The 20,149-nt window shown below is 50.2% G+C and overlaps 1 protein-coding gene across 2 annotated transcripts in view; it reads right to left on the bottom strand.

Annotated features, from left to right (window-relative positions):
• Positions 1–227: 227 nt before the first annotated feature.
• trioa (trio Rho guanine nucleotide exchange factor a) overlaps positions 228–20,149 on the bottom strand; it is a 78,130-nt gene continuing 58,208 nt past the window's right edge. The window contains exons 41-62 of one of the 2 annotated variants that reach the window (XM_084484495.1): positions 18,425–18,520; positions 17,093–17,241; positions 16,505–16,571; positions 16,316–16,419; positions 15,863–15,932; positions 15,238–15,327; positions 14,819–14,911; positions 13,987–14,037; positions 13,803–13,880; positions 13,260–13,451; positions 11,762–11,942; positions 11,051–11,323; positions 10,405–10,916; positions 8,739–8,989; positions 8,093–8,234; positions 7,963–7,990; positions 6,814–6,976; positions 5,788–5,909; positions 5,284–5,362; positions 4,880–5,080; positions 3,307–3,445; positions 228–3,003 (exon numbers count right to left, since the gene is read on the bottom strand). In XM_084484495.1, coding sequence (XP_084340621.1) covers positions 2,461–3,003; positions 3,307–3,445; positions 4,880–5,080; positions 5,284–5,362; positions 5,788–5,909; positions 6,814–6,976; positions 7,963–7,990; positions 8,093–8,234; positions 8,739–8,989; positions 10,405–10,916; positions 11,051–11,323; positions 11,762–11,942; positions 13,260–13,451; positions 13,803–13,880; positions 13,987–14,037; positions 14,819–14,911; positions 15,238–15,327; positions 15,863–15,932; positions 16,316–16,419; positions 16,505–16,571; positions 17,093–17,241; positions 18,425–18,520 — 3,624 coding nt within the window. In that variant the 3' untranslated portion in view covers positions 228–2,460. The remainder of the gene's footprint in view (positions 3,004–3,306; positions 3,446–4,879; positions 5,081–5,283; positions 5,363–5,787; positions 5,910–6,813; positions 6,977–7,962; positions 7,991–8,092; positions 8,235–8,738; positions 8,990–10,404; positions 10,917–11,050; positions 11,324–11,761; positions 11,943–13,259; positions 13,452–13,802; positions 13,881–13,986; positions 14,038–14,818; positions 14,912–15,237; positions 15,328–15,862; positions 15,933–16,315; positions 16,420–16,504; positions 16,572–17,092; positions 17,242–18,424; positions 18,521–20,149) is intronic. The other variant, XM_084484496.1, reaches the window with a different exon arrangement.

Raw genomic sequence — 20,149 nt, 5'->3', positions numbered from 1 at the left:
TATATCTGCCCTTGGTCCAAAATAGCAAACTTATCCTTTAACATTAAAATAATGTTTCAAATATTTACACAACATATTTACAAACACAACATGACTGACAAATCAAAAATGGATACATTCATTATTTTTTAAGTAAGAAATGTAAATGCGTTGAATGCATTTCATTCTCCTCAAATAACTGACTGCCAAATCAAAAAAAAATTAGAGAAATATGTATGTAGGCTATGTACACAAAAACATAAGAAAAAACAAAAGAGGGGAAGTAAAAAAACAACCAGCTAATTTATAAACATATATATTGAAGGAAAAACCAAAATGAGCTATCCAATCCAGCTATTTGCGTTTGAAAAGCCTCAGCTTTTCCCTAATAGCATCGGCAGGGAGTTGTGTAAGGCATGTGTGGATCAAAAAGACCAAAGCCGTTTAAAACTGCTGAGCAGTTCCATTTCACAAGCTGAAGTATGTGAATGAATACGAACATTGTTTCAGGGTGACTTCATAACGCCTGTAGGAATCAATACGACCCAGTTTCACGATTGGTTCTGTGCCGTCACTACATCCACCTCAATAGAACAGCAACGACCGTTTAGCCCTTCTATAGATGCAAGGTTTTACAAAAGTGATGATGGTGCATTGGTCAATTTGTAATTATTATAACCGAATCTAGACGTGAGTCAGAATGCTCAAGTCCAGGTCAGTTGAAGCCAAAACCCAAAGTGTTTAGAGCTGTGATATGAATTTGAGAATAATAATATATTTTTTCATCGACTAGTCTTAATTTTTGCACCTTACCTAAGCAAAATGTTAGAACAATTAGACATTCTAAAAGACTGTGTTCTTGTAAAGCTATGGCAACGTTGGTGAACCAATACCTAAATATAAAGCCTCCAGGACAAAACATTGTTTAATTATGTTGTTTAAAACACCATGAAAAGAAAAAAGACCCTGTTAAATCGACACCTTACTGAAAATACTGGACTGTCACAGATTAAATAAACACAACTACCAGCATCACTTGCAGTACCAAGTACATGGTTTTCTCTACATTTATTACAGATACAACAAGATGTCTTCATAAATAGTTGCATAAAATGTTAAAGCTGCAACATTGCACATAATAAGAAACATAAGATGAGTGCATTTACAGTAATCTCCTCCCCGATGCAATCCCCCTCCCCCCTTTGCATTCACCCCTGTGACGGGCTATCCCTGCTGCTAAGGCTCTGATACACAATCACAATCTTTACATTTTTAGGTCTCCCAAATAGTCATTTCCGCCACAACGGCCAAAGCGGGCATTTGGAGTTTGGAGGGGGACTCCGAAGGCGGTTCAAAGTCTATATACAAAGTAAGGCTTAAACATCTGTATATGTGCACAACGCAACGTTTGTTCTAGGAAAAGCCCAAACCACCATCCTTTTTACGTCTAGTCTTTTTCGTTTTTCGGGAAGTCGGACAGTGCAGCGCAGTCTTACGTGCAACGTGGTCGTCATGGTTATCGTAGATAGGGCACATACAAGAAGCACTGACAGCAAAGAGACTGGCTGACCGGCACACTGGGTCACACATGGGGGGGGGGGGGGGGCTCCGGGGCCCCCGGCAGCCTTCCACTGACCAACATTAATCAACGCTTTTTTTTGTTTTAAAACAAATAATTGAAAATCTATGGACATTATTTTTCCTTTCTATACATAGTTTATATAACAAAAGGGATGCTTCTTCTAAGAGTCAGATTGAGTGTGAAAGAGGAACGGGGCCGAGGGATGACGCCTCCCCTCCTTTCCTCAGAGGTCAGAGGTCAGAGGTCGTCCTTGCTCGGCCGTTCCTAGCTCGCGTCGCTCTCCCGTGGAAGCTCTGCTACTCGGTGCAGTCGCTTCAAGGCTCAATCTCGTGTCTTTTTTTGATCGATTCCGATGTCTTGCAAAATAAATTACTTCATTCTCCATCTTTATTTTTTTCACTTTTTTTCGTTTCGCTTTACTATAAAAAAAAAAAAAAGGGCTTTGATTCTGAAAACAGCAAGCAGCAGTAGACAAGGACATCCACCCATTGGTTGGCTGAGAACTCTTCTCCAGGGCTTTTGATTGGCTGACGTGAACAACAGGTTCATCGCTTTCATTGGGCGAAGAGGACTTTGAACCGGAGCGACATGTGAAAGAGGAAGAGATCGGCGTACAGGCTCCGCCTCTCAGGCGGGTGGTGGTGGTGGTGGGGGGGGCGGGGGGGGGTCAGACTCACGGCCAGCATCATGTTGGCATCATGTGGATGAGGGACCGCTGGACCACCGTCACTAACCACCAGTCTAAACCACTGATCCCACCGGGGGGCCACGCTCCATCTGCTCTGACCCCAGGTGACGAGGGGGGGCCGACAAGGGGCCAGCCAGGCGTCTTCTCCTGTACCGCCGCATCCACCCGTCTGTCCACCGCGTTGGTGGAGGTGGGGCGGTGGAGGGGGGGGTCACACCCCGGGCTGCAGCCGGCTGTGGAGGAAGCTCCTCATGCCGCCGATGGGCCGCGCGTCCGTCTGGTGCTTCCGCCGGTCGATGAAGGAGATGAGGCGGGAGGTGTCCAGGCAGACGTCGGCCACGGCGCCGCCCTGCAGCCAGGGCTCCTGGAGGCACAGCCGCGCCGGGGGCCGCCGGCCGGGGTCCGTCCGCAGCAGCAGGCACACAAAGTCCCGGGCGGCGCGGCCCACGCCGTGGAAGTAGTCGCCGGGGAAGCTGAAGTCCAGGCGGCAGATGTTCAGGCACGTCTCCTCGGCGCTCTCGTCCAGGAAGGGCGAGGCGCCGCTGAGCAGCACGTAGGTGACCACGCCCAGGCTCCACAGGTCGCACGCCGCCGACGCCGGCTCGCCCAGCACCACCTCGGGCGAGGCGAACTCGGGGCTGCCCAGCAGGGCGTGGACGTGGTGGGTGCTGCCGAGCTGCACCGCGTCGCCGAAGTCCGTGAGCTTGACGGAGGGCGGGCCGCCGGAGGGCTGGGCCACCAGCAGGTTCTCAGGCTGGGGGGCGGGACGGCGGGGTGGGGGGGGGGGGAGGAGAGACGGGGTTCACCGTGAGGTCCATGTTAGAGAACACACGACAACGCTCGCTGAAACCTGAAACTGTCTGTGTTATTTCTAAGAACAGAACACACTCATAATGCATACTTTTATAACGCTAGCTACAGATGAACAATATCATCTCAGACTGCTGCACACTTTTTAAAATGTATATAAATGACTAGTGTTCGTGTTATTTTGACCATCTGTTTTAACAACAGTAAATATGAATATGTGCAACGTAACGACGAAGCAAAGGCATACTTTGACGTCCAGATGTACGATCCGGCTGTTGTGTAGGTAGTGTAAAGCTTCTAGGACGTCCCGAAGGTAGCAGGCCACTTTGTCCTCCGTCAGATTCCCCCAGCTCACGATGTAGTCCAGCAGACGGCCTTGATCAGCCCTGAGAGCCCAGGAAAAAAAACACCTTTACACACGGGTACGATGACCTCATAACATGGGTACGATGTCCTCATAACACGGGTACGATGACCTCATAACACGGGTATGTCCTCATAACACGGGTACGATGACCTCATAACATGGGTATGATGACCTCATAACACGGGTACGATGACCTCATAACACGGGTATGTCCACATAACACGGGTACGATGCCCTCATAACACGGGTATGTCCTCATAACACGGGTACGATGACCTCATAACACGGGTATGTCCTCATAACACGGGTACGATGACCTCATAACACGGGTATGTCCTCATAACACGGGTACGATGACCTCATAACACGGGTATGTCCTCATAACACGGGTACGATGACCTCATAACACGGGTATGTCCTCATAACACGGGTACGATGACCTCATAACACGGGTACGATGACCTCATAACACGGGTATGTCCTCATAACACGGGTATGTCCTCATAACACGGGTACAATGACCTCATAACATGGGTACGATGACCTCATAACACGGGTACGATGACCTCATAACACGGGTATGTCCTCATAACACGGGTACGATGTCCTCATAACACGGGTACGATGACCTCATAACACGGGTACGATGACCTCATAACACGGGTACGATGTCCTCATAACACGGGTACGATGACCTCATAACACGGGTACGATGACCTCATAACACGGGTATGTCCTCATAACACGGGTACGATGACCTCATAACATGGGTACGATGTCCTCATAACACGGGTATGTCCTCATAACACGGGTACGATGGCCTCATAACACGGGTATGTCCTCATAACACGGGTACGATGACCTCATAACACGGGTACGATGTCCTCATAACACGGGTATTTCCTCATAACACGGGTACGATGACCTCATAACACGGGTACGATGTCCTCATAACACGGGTATGTCCTCATACCACGGGTACGATGACCTCATAACACGGGTATGTCCTCATAACACGGGTACGATGACCTCATAACACGGGTATGTCCTCATAACACGGGTACGATGACCTCATAACACGGGTACGATGACCTCATAACACGGGTATGTCCTCATAACACGGGTACGATGTCCTCATAACACGGGTACGATGACCTCATAACACGGGTACGACGTCCTCATAACACGGGTACGATGTCCTCATAACACGGGTACGATGTCCTCATAACACACACGCGTACAATGTCCTCATAACACGGTTATGATGACCTCATAACACACACGGGTACGATGTCCTCATAACACGGGTATGATGACCTCATAACACACGAGTACGATGTCCTCATAACACGGGTATGATGACCTCATAACACACGAGTACGATGACCTCATAACACGGGTACGATGTCCTCATAACACACACACACACGGGTACGACGACCAGCTCACTCACATCTCCAGGACCAGGGCGTAGCTGCTGGGGGTCTCGTAGGTGTCAAGGAGGCCCACGAGGTGGGGGTGCTGCAGCCGCTGGAGCAGGCTGAGCTCCTGGGTGACCTGGTCCCTCCTCATCAGCTTCTTGTTCACCAGCTTCACCGCCACCGAGCGCTTGGCGCCCCGGTGGTCGCAGTGCTTCACCACGGAGAAGCGCCCCCTGGTGGCCCGGAGGGGGAAGGGGGGGGTTACTCGATGAAAGGTTAATAGGAAGACATTTTACATCCTAGGAGCGGAGGAGACATGTTATTTTAATTCAACTTTTATTTCATGTAATTGTTTTCTAAATGTTATGGACCAAAGTAACTATTTGGTATATGTGAGTGTTTTTTTTTTGTTGATGTTTCTGGTGGCGGTTCATACCTGCCCAGTTCGGCCACCTCGGTGTAGGAAGACTCAAAGTTGTCCTTCCAGCTGACCCGGACACCGTCACTGGACACAGCTGCAACACACACCGACACCAACACACCTCATCAGTCAGCCTTCATCAGGTGTGGGCGGGAGGGCTGATGAACGGCTTTGTGTGGCCGTGTTTGTGAAGAGGTGTGTCTGTGTGTGTGTGTAGGGGTGTGTCTCTGTGTGTGTAGGGGTGTGTCTGTCTGTGTGTAGGGGTGTGTCTGTGTGTGTAGGGGTGTGTCTGTGTGTAGGGGTGTGTTTGTGTGTGTAGGGGTGTGTCTCTGTGTGTGTAGGGGTGTGTCTCTGTGTGTGTGTGCGTGTTTGTGTGTAGGAGTGTGTGTGTGTGTGTGTCTCTGTGTGTGTAGGTGTGTGTGTGTGTGTAGGTGTGCGTGTGCGTGCGTGCGCGAGTGTGTGTGTAGGTGTGCGTAGGTGCGTGTGCGTGCGTGCGTGCGTGTGCGTAGGGGTCTGTACCCAGCACTCTCAGGCTGGCGGTGGTCGTCACGGTGCCCAGGTCGTTGGTGGCCACACAGGTGTAGGAGCCGTCGTCCTCCGAGGCGGCGCCGGTGATCCTCAGAGTCGCCTCACCGGTGTCGCTACGACAACCACATCTCAGAGTCAGTGACCCCCCTCAACGAAAACACCCTGGAAACATGTCCTCTAAACCAGACTGTGACTGCACCACCGGGCACGTCGCTCAAACGAGGACCGCGCCATCGGGGCCCCTCCCAACGTACCACTATGACAGATGACATTCTGAACACACACTCCTCCTCCGATAGAGTTCAACCCAACAACCGCTTTCTCTGAGACCGCTGGCGGGAGCGGCGATTAGTCTGGGATAAGAGGCCCGGAATGTCCGAGTACCAAGGTGTAATAAGACGCTTACTGAAATGTGGAGCCGCGAATAATCACATTTTTTGGCAGTCAAGCGTCGTTAACGTACGACGATGCAAATGAAAAGTGTTTGAAATGTGCTTTGGCCAAGCGTACAGGTCGCTTACTGTGGGCCAAACCGCTCCCATTCCATGGCCTCGACTAATGACTAACTACACAATAAAGTGGTTCTATGCATGATGGTGACATTATTATGCTGTTTCCTTGTCTGGTGCCACAATCTGATTCATTTAATCGTGTTGCCAGACTTTCAGTGGTTCAGACCAATCAGCGTCCTATGAGGAACCACCTGACCTACGGCGGTGATTCTTAACTGATGGGAATACGCTCCCTGTTTAAGAGGCCCTGGGGTGTTGGCTCAGTGTCCTCCACCTGGCAACCCACACTACCTGTGTGCTACCCATACCCGTAGGCTATGCTACCTGTGTGCTACCCATACCCGTAGGCTATGCTACCTGTGTGCTACCCATACCTGTGTGCTACCCATACCTGTATGCTATGCTACCTGTGTGCTATGCTACCTGTGTGCTGCCCATACCTGTAGGCTATGCTACCTGTATGCTATGCTACCTGTATGCTATGCTACCTGTGTGCTACCCATACCTGTAGGCTATGCTACAGCGCCCGTTGTTGGTGAGGAGGCTCTGGTTGGGGCCCTTCCAGGTGACGGAGGCGCGGGGTCTCCCACACACTTTACACCTGAGGGTGACGCTCTCTCCGCTGTCGCACGTCACGTCAGCCAGGGGCACCAGGAACTCCGGCGGCACTGGAGACGACGGCAGGGTCAAAGGTCACACACACACACCAGAGCTAACAGGTAACGGGAGCTAACAAATACTAGGGAGCCGATGTTGGTGACGCTAAAAAGGGGCTGGAGGTAAGATTCAAGAGCTGCTACTTTAGTGGGATTTGGAGTCTGATATTATCGCGGGAAATTTGCGTTGAGAATATCTGTTTCGACTTGACTAGGCCTGCTTCTGTGTGAGCCATTTACAGTCAGACTGTGTATGAATTAAATCCTCACAATCATAAATATGGAGAAAAAAATAGAGGATTGAAATAGCAGATTCATGAACATATGTGGTCCATTATCAAGTATCTTACAGTGAACTAGCCTTATTGTAATGCATTTCCTATGATGGCTAAATTCATATATGGCTTGGCAGCAATTTATTTTTGTTTTTCAGATTTTCTGTTTTTACTTTTGCCTCAATACACTGAAAGGCATTGTTCACATGCATTTAAAATGGTTGAACTGTCAAAGGCTTCTACATTCTCTCTACTGGAGCAGGGTTGGTTATGAGTGGATGTGAATACTGTGCATAATCAGACCGAAAAGAGCTCTCCTTCCCTGCAGAGACCTGCCACTCTTTGACTGTTTTATATTAATTGCGGTATATTATATTAGCCTATATAAAACATATGAGGCTAATAGCAGCTTATGTGTTCTGTCTAATGAATACAGATGACAGGAACAAATGTGCACAATGTCAATATGTGATGGAAGGTTAACTTGATTGTAAAGGAGGTCAAATTATTATTTGTGTGTTTAGACCAGGCAAAAGTCAAATTAGGCATTATTGAGCCACATATGAAAATAAATATTGTATTTGATCCTATAGTCAGTTGACGATGGGTCTGGCCTGACTAATCGATTTGACAAATCTTAGTCATGACCCCCCCTGCATTTATGGAACAAAAAATACTGTATTTACATTTTTCTTTGATCAAATACAAAAAATCCAAACTCACCATCGTAGATGTAGTTGGGATTTAGAAGCTGCGAAGAAAAATACAACCCATTAGGAAGTCAACTTCAGAACGGAAGCGCCCAATCAGATACGACCTATACGTTGAACAACCAATCCCACGATCCACTGACCTTTACAGAAACCTTATTGGCCAGGCCATCTTTGGACTTCCTGTAACCGTTCTCCAGCTTGATCTCCTTCTTCCCCTCCCTCTCCTTCTTCTCAGACTTCTTCCGGATGCGCAGGGTCGTGTGCCATGAGGAACACTTCCTGCTTGGATGAAGACGAAGTTCAAGTAAGGACCGATACAAGATGGCCATCAAATATGACCCGATCGCAAAGTCAAGTTTACATTTCCTGTAAACTTTGGCCAATATAACTGGCCAATATACACTACCGTTCAAACGTTTGGGGTCACTTAGAAATGTCCTTGTTTTTGATAAGATTACATTAAACGAATCAGTGATGCAGTCTATTGTCTAGTCAAATGACTATTCTAGCCCTAAACGGCTGATTTCTAATGAAATAACTTTCCAGCAACCATCACTCCTGTGCTCTAACGGTACATTGTTGAGCTAATCGTGTTAAAAAGCTAATTGATTATTAGAAAACCGTTGTGCAATTATGTTAGCACAGCTGACATGGAAACATGAAATCGTCTGGGTGACCCCAAACTTTAGAACGATAGTGTATGCAACTCAAGATTCATGAATAAATGTCCACAATGGGACCCAAGGACCCCGGAGATCAACCCCAGGGGGAGGCCTGGTCTCTTACTTGACGGTTCCGTCGGGCCCGTCTGCGATGAGCGCCGACGTGTGTCCGAGCACGTAGCCGGGGATCCAGCCCTCGGCGGCGGGGCCCTGCTCCGTGGCCGCGCGGAACACCAGGAACATGTTCTGCTGGTTGCTGGCCAGGATCTGCACCACCTCGCCCTGGAGCACGCTGATCTCGTCCTCCTTCACCGCCATGTAGTCCTGGGTGACCAGCATGGTGGACACGCTACTGCTGCTGCTGCTGCTTTCACTCTGCCGGGGACCGGGGGGGGAGGAGAGACAGCGCTCAGTTGGGCTGCTGTGGCTGAGAGTGTGGGTTCACAGCTGTCATTCAAGTAGGGGTGGGAAAAATAATAAGATTCTTCGATGCATCTTTGACGCGATTCTCTCTAGAACGATTCCGTCTTTTTTTTTTTTTGGAATTAAATTTGTTCGCCTGCTGCAGAGCGCTACAGAAAACGCTCCTTTCTGCCTGCGGGTTCTCTGCGCAGAGAACCGACTTATATCTAATATAAAAGATTAGATAAGGTAATTCATCTGTTGATTGTCTTTAATGATCACAAAAGTAGGAAGTGATTAGCAAACTCAGATGTATATATATTTTTGAAAATCACGCATGGAAATCCACATGAAAAAAAAATGTTGCATCGAGATGCATCAATAATCGTTTTAGAATCGAATCGTTAACCTCTGAAATGGAATTGAATCTTGAGGTGCCAAGAGATTCCCACCCCTATCATTCAGAGTGTACTGTGTTTAAAAGCAGTACACTAGAGGAGAGAGAGTCAGTAGGTTTTAGGAAATAAAACCTAATGACAGTCTCCAGGGGGATATTAAGAAATGATCCAGCCAATAGATGTAAACAAAGATTTTTGCTATACTTGACATGAATTTGAATTACTCTTGAATTTCCAAGAGAGCCAAACTATTAACCAAAAAAATGATTAAAGCGAGAGACAGGGACACAAGAAGCTTTGGAAGACGGCCGTGTGTTCATGGGTCCAGTCTTCAGACATAGGGAGTCAGAGAGGTCCTCTCCACTGAGACCAAATCAGCCCATTGGATGAAGAGAAGTAGATCCAAGAGGGGATTCCCCATTCATAGCCTTTGTTCTGAGGTCACAGGCAAGGACGAACAAAGAGGAGGAGGAGGAGGAGACAGTAGAGGAAAGCCCTCTGGCAGAGAACGTTTGTCAGGAGAAGAGCCCCAAACGTTGGGAGGTTAGTGGCAGTAGAGTTGGAAACGCTTCTTAGTAACACACCGATTGGTTAAAGCAGTACATGAAGGAGCCAGCCATGAGAGAGCCAGGTGTTAGTACGATTTGGTTAAAAGCTGGAAGAAAAAAAAACCCACGACAGGCAGGGTTGCCTTTCTGGGGAGGAAGAGCTGGAGGAACAGGGGCTACCTCCAGAGAAACGCTGACACCAGGACCACAGACTCACCGGAGAGGGTTTGAAAAGGTGGAGAGCAGATCATGTTGGAGAGCAGCAGAGTTGTAGAGAAGAGGTTGGATTAGTAAGAACGGGCCTCAGCAGGACAGAAGACGGCAGGACCACAGCCCAGCCCCCCACCCCCCCCCCCTCCCCCACTTCATCTACCCCCCGCCCCCCCTCCCCAGGTTAGTCGGGCCTGATGGACGCGTGGGCCCTGCTACAGCCGGCTCTTACCCCGTTGCTCTGGGTGGACTGGACCGACTGCTCGCTGGTGGACGAGCATGTGCTCATACGGTCCGCCTCCTTGCTGTGCGTGGAGTGTCTGTGGGTGCTCTGGGTCTGGCCCCCGGAGCCGCTCTGGGGCTGGGGCTGGTTCTGCCGCGCCGGCGGCTCCCCTAGCTCCCCGGGGAAGGTGAACGAGCCGGGCCGGCTGGCCGGGGAGCCGGGCATGGAGCTCCAGAACCCAGAGCCGCCCTTGGGCCCGGGGCTGGGCGGGGGCATGGGCAGGGCGTCCTTGCCAAAGGCAGGGGTGGCCATCGGAGAGGCCATGGGGGAGATGGTCCCCGGGCGGGGTTTGGAAGTGGGGGTGGAGGGCGCGGGTCCCACGGTGGCACGGGGACTAGGGGCCACCGCGTTGGAGGGGGTGGGGGTCTGGGCTTGGTCGTCGGGGGGCTGGAGGGGGCGCTTACCCTGCGGACTACCGCCCGGGGGGGGGGCGGGAGAAGGGGCGGGGCAGGGGGAGGAACCTGGATCACACAAGTGAGCAAAACTCACAACCTCAGTACACAAAATAAAAGTCAAATGGTCTCCCATGGAGAGTCACGTCATTTACGACACGCACACACACACACACACGCACACACGCGGCAATCCTCCCTACCTGAAACCTTGGGGGGGCCGTCGGACTCGCCCCCGGGGTGGTGGCGTAGGGGCTGGGGGAGGCGCGAAGGCTGCGGGATCCTGGAGGGCCGGCGCGAGGGAGAGCCGGAGCCGTCCTGGGGGGTGCCACTGCCTCCTCCTCCAGGGGCCCCGCCGCCCCCTCCCCCTCCTCCTCCTCCTCCTCCAGTCCCGCCCGGAGCCCCGAGGCTGGGGAGACACGGCCCGCCGCTCGCCCCTACGTGGTTCCTCTGGTACTCCATCGGGGAGGTGAGCGCTGGGGGGGGGGGGGGGGGAGAAGCCGTGAGCGTGGGGTTGTGCTGGGTGAGGGTTCTGCTGCTGGGGCCCTTGAGCAGCACTTAGGGAACAGTCTCCCTCCCCACCTGGACTTGCATAGCTGCATGTGTGTGTCGATATGAAAACATGTGTTTTTATGTTTTAAGAGTTTATGTGTGTATGCCTGTGTGTGTGTATGCCTGTGTGTGTGTGTGCCTGTGTGTGTGTGTGCCTGTGTGTGTATGCCTGTGTGTATGCCTGTGTGTGCGTGCGTGCGTGCGTGCGTGTGTGCATACTGGTGTCAGTGTGCTTCTGTTCATGTGAATGCATGTGTTTCTGTTCATATGTGTCAGTCAGTCAGTCTGTGTGTGTGTGTACTACAGTACATGCATGTACGTATATTCCCCCATGTGTGTGTGTGTGTGCGCGTGTGACTCACTGTTGAGGAGGTTCTGCTGGCCCTCCAGCATCTGGCCGATCTGCAGGACCCAGACCTGGCAGACCCCCGGGTGGCTGGAGTGGAGCTCCAGGGCCTCGGTGCCGCCGGCGGGGCCCCGCGAGGTCAGGGTGAACCGGCAGGGGTCCCCCTCCTCGTTCTCCTCCAGGCCCAGACAGCTCACCTGCACGGAGCGGCACGTCACACAACGCTTCAGTCATACTTTCATACGCTTAGACATAAACAAATATGAAAACGAAAAATCCTAGAATATGGTAAATGGTAAATGGACTGCATTTATATAGCGCATTTTTTGTAACCAGTGGCCACCCAAAGCACTTTACAATATTGCCTGACATTCACCCATTCATACACACATTCACACACCGACGGCGGCGGCGTCAGCCATGCAAGGCGACAGCCAGCGCATCGGGAGCAGTTTGGGTTTGGTGCCTTGCTCAGGGACACCTCGACACTCAGCCAGGAGGAGCCGGGGATCGAACCAGCAACTTTGCGGTTACCAGCCAACAGACTGCCGCCCACCAGAGTGTGAGTGAACCCTCTCTCTCAGCAACACCGTGAGAGGCTTTTATCCAGTAACTACAACGGTTCACACACACACTGACACACCAATGGCGGAGGCAACTTCCAGCTCGTCAGGAGCAGTTGAGGTTAGGTGTCCAGGTCAGGGACATTTGATGTCAGGGACAAGACCCTCAACAGCTAGGAAGGGATCAAACTAGCAACCTTCCAGTTACAGGCCGAGCTAGGCCGACCCCATTGGATATCCGTTAACCAATGGATACACACATCCCACGGCAGCTTTGTGCTATTTCCTTTGAAGCTAGTACCGTTGAGTACGATCATTCTAAACACCCAGACTGAGCTCCAGCGTCCTGGCGGCTCCATGAGGGCACGGGGGCCCGCTGGTAATCACCTGCATTCTGCCCACTTTGGGCAAGAACTCCTGAATCCGACTGTGAGCCGGACCAGATTAGGATATGGTTCAGCCAATAGGATCCCAGTGTCAGCAAGATCAGATCTGGGACGTCTAGACCTGACCGCTCATGTGTGCTGGCGTGTAACCTGGTTTAACCAGTTAGTAACCCGGACCTATTTCCCTCGCCTCACCGAGGTGTGCACACACGTGGGTGTGTTTGTTTAGCGGACCTGTGTGCTCACACTCGCACGTAGGATATGGTTCCTCCACTCGCACGTAGGATCCAGGTTCCTCCCCCTGCCCCGCCCCTTCTCCCGCCGCCAAGACGCGACTGACCAATGAAACTGCTCAATGAAACTCCATCATTATGCAGCAGTTTAGGGCCGGATCTATATTGAACACAACCAAGTCACACAGCCGATGGACAAATCCTTTCAAAACATATCTCTCTCATCGATGTGTTATTGCAATATCAGTATAGAGTCAATACAGCGTGCACCCCCTAATGAAGCAATCTTATATTATTTGCAACTAGCAACTCGAAGGCCTCCGCCACGCTACCTTGATGCTGCTCTTGTAGAGGAAGCCGGGCAGGGAGAAGCCCCTCTTCTTGTCCAGGGGCTCGCTGAAGAGGACCAGCTGCTCGAAGAGGAAGACCCTCCTCTCCTCCATGCGTCCCAGCGCGCCCCCCTGGGCCTCCAGCACCATGAAGGTGTCCTGCAGCAGCAGGCGGCCCTGGGCCACCACCTTACCCTGGGAGGGAGAGAGGGAGGGAGGAGGAGGGGTGGAGGGTCACGAGGAGGGAGGGTGGGTGGGAGGAGGGGTGGAGGAGGGTCACGGGGAGGGTGGGAGGGAGGGAGGAGGGATGGTGGAGGGTCACGGGAAGGGTGGGAGGGAGGAGGGGTGGAGGAGGGTCACGGGGAGGGTGGGAGGGTGCAGGAGGGGGCGGTGGGCGGGAACATGAAAGGAAGGAACGAGAGAGAGAGAGGAAGGATTAGCGATTAGCCAGAGAGGCAGCGGTCAGGGGGTGTGCTTTAACGTCTGGTGATGGAACGAAGACAGCGTGGTCCAACAGAAAGGGGACTCCTCCGGACGGGGCCTTACATCGAAGCCTTGGAGGCGGCCCACGTTCATGACGTCGTTGCAGCGTTTGGGCACGATGCACATGACCTCCACCGCTTTCTGTTCAGGGCAGCGGACACAACAACAACAAGAGCATGTTAAGACCCAGGGTGGACCTTTTTCGGTGCCTTATGGTTTGAGAAGCGATGTCAACTGATTATGATACCTCCAACTCTCCAAACTCCATGCCAGCCTTTCTGGAAGATTTGAGGAAATCCTGTGAATAGAGAAATTATTTTACTGATTCTATAACTTCATTTTATAGGCTACCATTGTATGCAATTACATACCACTACAGACTACATATTTTCATATGCAAATAATTGCATAAAGTAAAAAAAAAAGGCAAAAAAAAAGCAAGAAAAATAAGCAAAGCATGTGTTCTATCGCCCCCTGCTGAGGGCCTGCCCACACTTCAACACGTGCTGCCATATCACCTACGCAACGCAAGATGTGAACATTGGATTTCATTTAACAATTCAGCACCGCAGTCCAACTGCAATCTGTGAGTGCCTGTACAATGACGTCACGCTGTGGGCTCCTAATTACAGCCAACAACCGACAAGCAGCCCAGATGTTCGACCAGTTTACGGTTCATGATTTGCATTCAGCACAACCATTAACTACTATGAGACAACTGCTATGTGTCCGAGTTGACTTATGCCAGTTAGCAAAACTGAACCACGTGTTCAAGCAGGGTTCCAAATCAATTGTCTGCTATTTACACCCTGAACACAGTAGGACAGTAGGCGATCCAAACCAGCCTACGATACCACACAGCATGGGCTGGTTTCATACGGTGGATACAGTGTGGTGAGAACGCGGACAGGACTGCAGGATCAGCGAGTGGGCCTCGTTTCTTTTCGGTTGATACATTTCGGCAGCTTGAGAGCCTATGACCCCTCGCAGTGGAGTTCACAAAAACAGAGGAGGAGGCGGAGGCGTCACGCTCCTTTGAGTCAGACGCATTTCCGCTGTACAGCTGACCGAGCGCCCACCTTCAGCAGCAGCTGGTACTTCATGATCCGCAGCACGGGCTTGGAGAGCAGGTCCGAGATGGGCAGCCGGTGGCCAAGCCGCTGCTTCAGCTCCTGTGGGGAGCAGAGGGAGCGCAGTGAGGGAGGGAAGGGACCGGCGGAGAGACGGGTGGCATGTAGGAGATGCTCAATAGAGCTCTGATCCATTAATGTTATGACAGTTATGAGACACACTTATGAGACACACTTGGTGTATATGTTAGAAGCTAAACCTGCTATGACACATTTCTCAAAAGAGGTCAATAAAGAACGATTGATTAATTATGATCACGTCACATCAGAGAGAGAGAGAGAGAGAGTGAGGGGCTGACACAACTGAAGCATCGAGACACCTCCATGTATCCATGTTTTTTTTAATGCAGGCACCGGCATGCCCATACCTCAAAGTAGGTGTCGATGTACTCCAGGACAATCTGTTCTGACTTGGGCTTGTTCTGGCAGTAGACCACGTACATGTTCAGGCGACGCTCCTGTGGCGTGGCACACACCCCATCACACAGAAGAAGTGAGGGTTAATAATTGCAGAGCACTTGCTGTAGACTATTTTCCTTTAAGGATGTTAGCGCGCACGGATCACTGTCCATTTTTTTATCAGTCAAACTGTTCTACCATTTCCATATCGATCTGGGTTTTTCTCTCTACAGTGTGCGTTCAAACTGTCCTACTCCCGAAGACCACCGTTTGATTTCATCGATGTATTTTATTAATAACTATATATTTTATTAGTATGGAATTTATTTGCTGTCAAATTGAATGCAGCTGCTGACATGAACCGACATGAACGTCTTCGTCACCAGACTTATATCTCGTCACAGCTTTTGATTACACCCGCCCCTAGAATTGTGCCTTTCTACCTTCTAGAGTGCAACAATCGTCCGGCCAAGCAACTGTTTTCATATGTAACCCAGAGTTTGGTGTGATTTTGGACCATAGTTACTCATAGGTTATATCAGGGAAGTTGAACAATAATAAAAGGGAGGGGGGGGGGCATGCTGTCTGCGTTACCTGTTTGACGAAGAGTGGTCCCAGTCGGTCAGGGTCCTGCAGACACTTCTCCAGCTCAGACAGGAAGTAGCTGATGGAGAGAGCAGGGTGTGCATGCATCAGTACGGAGGGAGATAGAGTGCTCATACGCCAGGGAGATACATTGGATCAGTTTGTTTTTTCATGCAAAACGTGAAAACCCTCAGCAGATCGATTGAGGGATATGAATGGCTGTATGGATTGGTTGTGATATATTAAGAGTCACCTGAAACTGCTGTATAATGATCAGGTTTCATAGGCCAGATGCCCTTTCACAATCAAGTGTGCACGGGGCCGCTTAACAAACAGAGCCTATGACGTGTGTGCACGCTATAATAAGAATTAACTACGACTAATCATTTGCCATTGTCACACAATAATGCAACGTCATATTGTGCCAACGTGGTGAACCCATAGTGCGTGTGTGTGACCTACTCTTTGTGCCAGTCGTAGATCTGCACGACGTTGCCAAAGACGATCTTGTCCTTGCCCTTCATGTCCTCGGGGATCCCCTCCTCCCTCATCTGGCTCACGTACCCCTGGAGAGACCCACACACAGTCAAGAGCCAATACAGACGGAGACATACGCTGAACACCACGATGTATATCACACAAACAACTCACGTCCACCAGCAGACTGAGGTCTTTGATGTACTCCCGCTCCGACTCCACCAAGTCCACCAGGATGTAACTACAGTGACAGGGCCAGAGGAGAAATGTATACATGACATGGTGTTCTACAACCTCGCACAGCTAGTGTGCTACTAGACATGTCACTTTGGATTCAGCAGCTCTGACATGTGAGCAGAAGCTCTCAGAGGAGACGGCAGAGAGCCTGGGCCGGAAACCAAAAACTAAAAACTGGCAGGATGTTTCAGCACGTCTTCCCACCGGGAAAAGCACAGATCGCCGCCTCAAGCAACACGGTTGGTCGAAGCAAATATGAAGCGATAGGAAGTGAAACGCCCCCTACAGCCAGGTTTCAGCTAGTCTGCTATCAGACGTTGGATATTAATCTAAAGTCTGATTTGTGGGGGTACTACTATGACTGTGGTCGCACTGTAATCTGAGCTTGTATGAACCACCTTGTGTGTTTTATGTTAAACCCTTTCCGACCCTGGCTGTCATCACCATTTCCCTTTTAGGGACAACACAGAACTTGAGCCGCTAGACACAAGCAGCCACACGAGGGGGCCACGGACGGGCCCTCACCGTCTCTTCCGGAGGCTGCCCGTCTTGCGCTCGTCCACCTCGTCGACGGGCGAGGAGGAGGAGAGCAGGGAGTTGTCCGAGGGGTTGAGGGACGGCGAGCTGCTGTCCCCCGGGTCCACGGACAGGGAGCTGGGCCGGTCCTCCAGAGCCTGGACACAGGGGGACCAGGAGGAGAGAATCGTGGGTCAACACTAGAGAAACAACAGTCGTGTTATCATAGCTCAAGTTCAATTGTAGGCTACGCCATCGACGCGTGCTCACGTTCGCATGCATGGGACAAGCCCATAAGACGAAGACTAGACTAGACGGCTACGCCTACATGAAATAGAACCTTCTGCTACATTGCTTCAGTAGCTTTTCTCAGTGTACAGTATCAGCATCAAGGCAATCAGATCATCTGATCATCTTGGGGGGGGGGGGGGGAACTACATGAATGAAATGTGACCCAAACTGCAGAGAAAGATATTGGCTGCCTATAAAGCTACGTATACACATTAGCAGATACACACGGTGAAGCCATGTAACCCAAAAGGTTTTGATGACTATATCACATGTTACATTTTAATCAGGAAACTTTGAGAGAAAGAGAATAGAAACTAGAGAATACAGAATAGAAACTAGAGAATAGAGAAGAGAAAGTAGAGAATAGAGAAGAGAAACTAGAGAAGAGAAAGAATAGAGAAGAGAAAAGCATCAAAACTGTGTTGAAACTCTGCTTTCGTCTTCTTTATGAGCTGTGGGACCAAAACTCTGGTCCCACAGCGTCTACACTCTGGCCCTCTCGGCTAGCGGCCTCAAGCAGCATTGCCTCTCATGCTGAAGTCGGACCTGGCTTCACTATGGTCCATTCTGCACGCATGTTACCCGGAAATCAACTATTGTACAGGGTACGCCTGAAAAACAATCACCGTCACTTCAACCCCCTGTTCCACCTCGAACTCAAACATTACGAGGAAAATAAAAAAGGCTTCAGGCCAAGAGTTCCAGGAAGGTCGGGGGACGCGTTATTTATATTGCTGGCAGGAGTGGCAGCGGCCTGGGACTCCGACTGGCCACTGCTTGCTCTGCTTTGCTTTCGTTCCTGTTATTTGAGTTGAAGGTATACTATGCATTGACTGCCGCTTGGGGTCTCTCAATGCAAACGATAACTAAAGACGTGTGGCGTAGCGTGGGAACTGTTCTCTGTAGGGCAGTGGTTGTCTTGGCTACCAGTGGACGTCCATCTATCTACCAGCCCCCCGGTGGGTGGGTGGGTGCGTACACAGATCCGCTCTCTCTCCCCCTAGCGAGCGGCCCGCTCAAAGCTGCCCCTGGGTGGGTGAGTGTTCGTACCATCTTGCTCTTGACCAGCTCCTCGATGGCGCTCACCAGCTCTGCTGCACTGGGGGTCTCTGAGCTGGACGGGCGGACAGACAGACGAGAGGACGTCTGCACACGAGAGAGAGAGAGACAGACAAGGGAGTGAGGAGGAGTGGAGAATGAGGAACAGAGGCTGCTGCTTCTCTTCCAGGACCGGGATCACACCGCGTTGGTGGGAATCGTTTGACTACACGTCTACTCTGGGATGGGAGGTGTTCAGTGGCAGGGGTACTACCGAGACAGACAACCCTGCACCAAGCTGCACCAGTATGGTGATAACCTGCCCAATCCTACAATGAAAGGGTCAAATTATTGATTTCAGGTTCAGTTTTGAAGACTTAATTGGCCCTGGTTGTAAGGATTACTTTTTAAGGATTCTGGTCTTCTCTAATAGAAGATAACCACATAATTGCCACTTAAGGACCAAACTGGTGATAATATCCATTTTTTATAATTACTTCACTTTTGTTTCACCATAATATCAGGTATTCTCAAAAGGAGTAACGATTAAAAATAAATTTAAACAATGAGGAACCATTATGTGGCCATTCAGAAAGGCAGGATTATTTTGAAGTAGCCAAGTGAAGCGTGAACTGAAATCATCTGGAAGAGTTGTATTTTACGATGCAAGTTTTCTATCCTTATTTGTTTGTGCATCTTGTTTTCTCTTACCTTAGACATATTAGGATATTCTAGTTGACAAATTGCAAGCTTTACCTACGAGTATTTAAGTTTTTTTTAACAAAAAGTTTTGAGACTTTGTAAAGCTTTAAAAGAATAACATAATATATACGTTAGATACAGTATATATAGTTGTTTTTAGTTACTATGGATAGGTGACATGAACTGGAATGAACATTGTATTCAACATTGTTCCCCAAACACCGTAGACAAGTTTGTTTTAGTTACTATGGATAGGTGACATGAACTGGAATGAACATTGTATTCAACATTGTTCCCCAAACACCGTAGACAAGTTTGAATAAAATTCAGATGAAATGTGTAAAAAAAAAAAAAAAAAGAAGGTACAAATAAAAATGAATGGGAAGGTAGAAACGGAGAGCAGACCCTTTAAAAAGGAGTGTGAAAACATCCTGTTCTCCAAACAAATCTTTCTTTATAGGTGAGGAGGGATGAGGAGGAAAAGAAAAAGGAGTGAACAAAGAGAGATAGAAACAGAAAGCTGTAATTACAATAGTCTCTCACCCTTGCTGTGCTGTGCTTCAAGACCATTTCCCCCCAATAAGGCTGTCTGGGTGGGGGGGAGGGGGAGGCTATTGCGCCCCCTTGTGGCTGCGACCAGCGTTTTGATGCCAATTACTCGCATGGGGTAATGAGGTTAACAGAGGGGGGGGGGGGTTAGGAGGACGGGGGTGGGGGGGTGGGAGTGAGGACAAGGGGATGTAACGGGCACGCACGGATGAAAGAGGGAGGTAGCTTGCGGTGTGATGTCATCGGTTTGATGGAGGAGGGGGAGGGGCAACCGACCTGTCTCTGTGTGTGTGTGTGTGTGTGTATATGTGTGTGTGTGTGTGTGTGTGCCTGCCTCAATGCTGTCCTACAGTACGCCCGCTGCCCGTATACAACCTGCTGCCCATCGGCCAAACACTTAACAATCTCTTGTTTTTTTGCAGTTTGTTCTTTTTGGTCATGACAATATTAATACAGCCATATGCCAAGGTTACGCAAGCTGAAAAT

This window comes from Micromesistius poutassou, assembly GCF_964030765.1.
Source record: "Micromesistius poutassou genome assembly, chromosome: 20".
In the NCBI taxonomy this organism is placed as follows: Eukaryota; Metazoa; Chordata; class Actinopteri; order Gadiformes; family Gadidae; genus Micromesistius; species Micromesistius poutassou.
The sequence above is the reverse complement of the archived record's forward strand: the minus strand, read 5'-3'. Positions and strand labels throughout refer to the sequence as shown.